A 1,337-nucleotide genomic window follows, 5' to 3' on the forward strand; every position below is an offset into this window, starting at 1 on the left:
AGTCAACCCAAGCTATATGGGAAAAATTGCAGAATGCCTATGAAGGGGACGAGAAAGTTAAGAATGCAAAATTACAAACACATAGAATGTTGTTTGAAGGTTTCAAAATGCGAGAAGATGAAAATATAACAACATACTTCTTAAGAGTTGATGAAGTGGTGAATTCTCTGAAAGGTTTGGGAGAGACGTTGGAAGATAAATTTGTGGTTCCAAAAATTTTAAGGTCGCTGCCCCTACGATTTGATGCCAAAGTTTTAGCAATAGAAGAGATGACTGAGTTAGAAAAATTAATAGTTGACAAGTTGCATGGCATTTAGATTGCGTATGAAATGCAGACTAATGTTGAGAGTTCATCAAAGAAGGAAACATTTTTTAAAGCTTCAAAGAAGGGTAAAGAAAAGAAGCAAAATTCCAGTGAGATTTTAGAAGAAGACTCTGAGGATGAAGCGACACATCTTGTTAGGAAGCTGAAAAGAGGCTTTGGTAAATACAAAGGCAAGCTGCCATTAAAGTGCTTCAACTGTGAGAAAATTGGTCACTTTGCATCAAAGTGTCCTTATGAAAAAGAGAATGACGACAATGGTAAAAAAGAATCAAGATTCAAAAACAATAAGAAGTTTGTGAAAAGAGAAAGGAAGTCTCAAAAATTTAAGAGAAGTCTCTATTCCAAGGAAGACATTGACTCTTCTCCTTGTAGTGAAGAAGAGAATCAGAATGATGAAATCTTGTTCATGGTTGTTGAAGACATTCAAGAAGAGGTAGACTATTTTGATGAAGAAGATGTGGAGGTTGATCTTAAACAAGAGCTGATTAGTGCTTTTAGTGAGATAAAGAGATTAAAAAAGAAAAATCAGAATCTTGAGATACTGCTACAGGAAGAAAACAACAAAGTTTCTGAGAATAATGTTGCACTAGAAGCTACTGGAAAACTTAATGAAGACATTAGAGTGCAGATTGAAGAAGGTAAAAAGATTGAAGAAGATCTTAGAAAATAATTCAAGGACAAGGAGGCTACTTGCCAAAAACTTGAAAAAGAGATTGTCTCATTGAGAAAACTTGAAAAATCCTCTCAATAGTTCAGTAAGGAAAGTACTTTTCATAATAGTACTATGACACTAGATGGCTTATTGAGATCTCAAAAGTAGTCACTTGACAAGAGTGGCCATGATGAAGGTTAATGTTTTAAACCTTCTAGAGGTGAACAACGGAAGTCTAATGCTAGTTTTGCTCCTAAAAACATAAATGGTAATTTCAATAAGTTTTTTAATGCTAGACAAGCTCGTATGACTAGTTACAACAATGCTTATTTCTATGGTTACTGTTTTTCTTGCGACTAC

At 34.3% G+C, this 1,337-nt stretch overlaps 1 protein-coding gene across 1 annotated transcript; it reads left to right on the top strand.

Annotated features, from left to right (window-relative positions):
- The first annotated feature begins 329 nt into the window (after window positions 1–329).
- On the top strand, window positions 330–995 carry LOC131031215 (uncharacterized). Its single transcript, XM_057962266.2, has one exon. It carries the CDS (start codon window positions 330–332, stop codon window positions 993–995), a length of 666 nt encoding a protein of 221 aa, XP_057818249.1.
- The last annotated feature ends 342 nt before the right edge of the window (window positions 996–1,337 follow it).

Source organism: Cryptomeria japonica, chromosome 4 (genome assembly GCF_030272615.1).
Source record: "Cryptomeria japonica chromosome 4, Sugi_1.0, whole genome shotgun sequence".
In the NCBI taxonomy this organism is placed as follows: domain Eukaryota; kingdom Viridiplantae; phylum Streptophyta; class Pinopsida; order Cupressales; family Cupressaceae; genus Cryptomeria; species Cryptomeria japonica.

Bases quoted from the DNA above. Each gene is read 5' to 3' on its own strand.
- LOC131031215 (XM_057962266.2), top strand. From the start codon at position 330: ATGCAGACTAATGTTGAGAGTTCATCAAAGAAGGAAACATTTTTTAAA.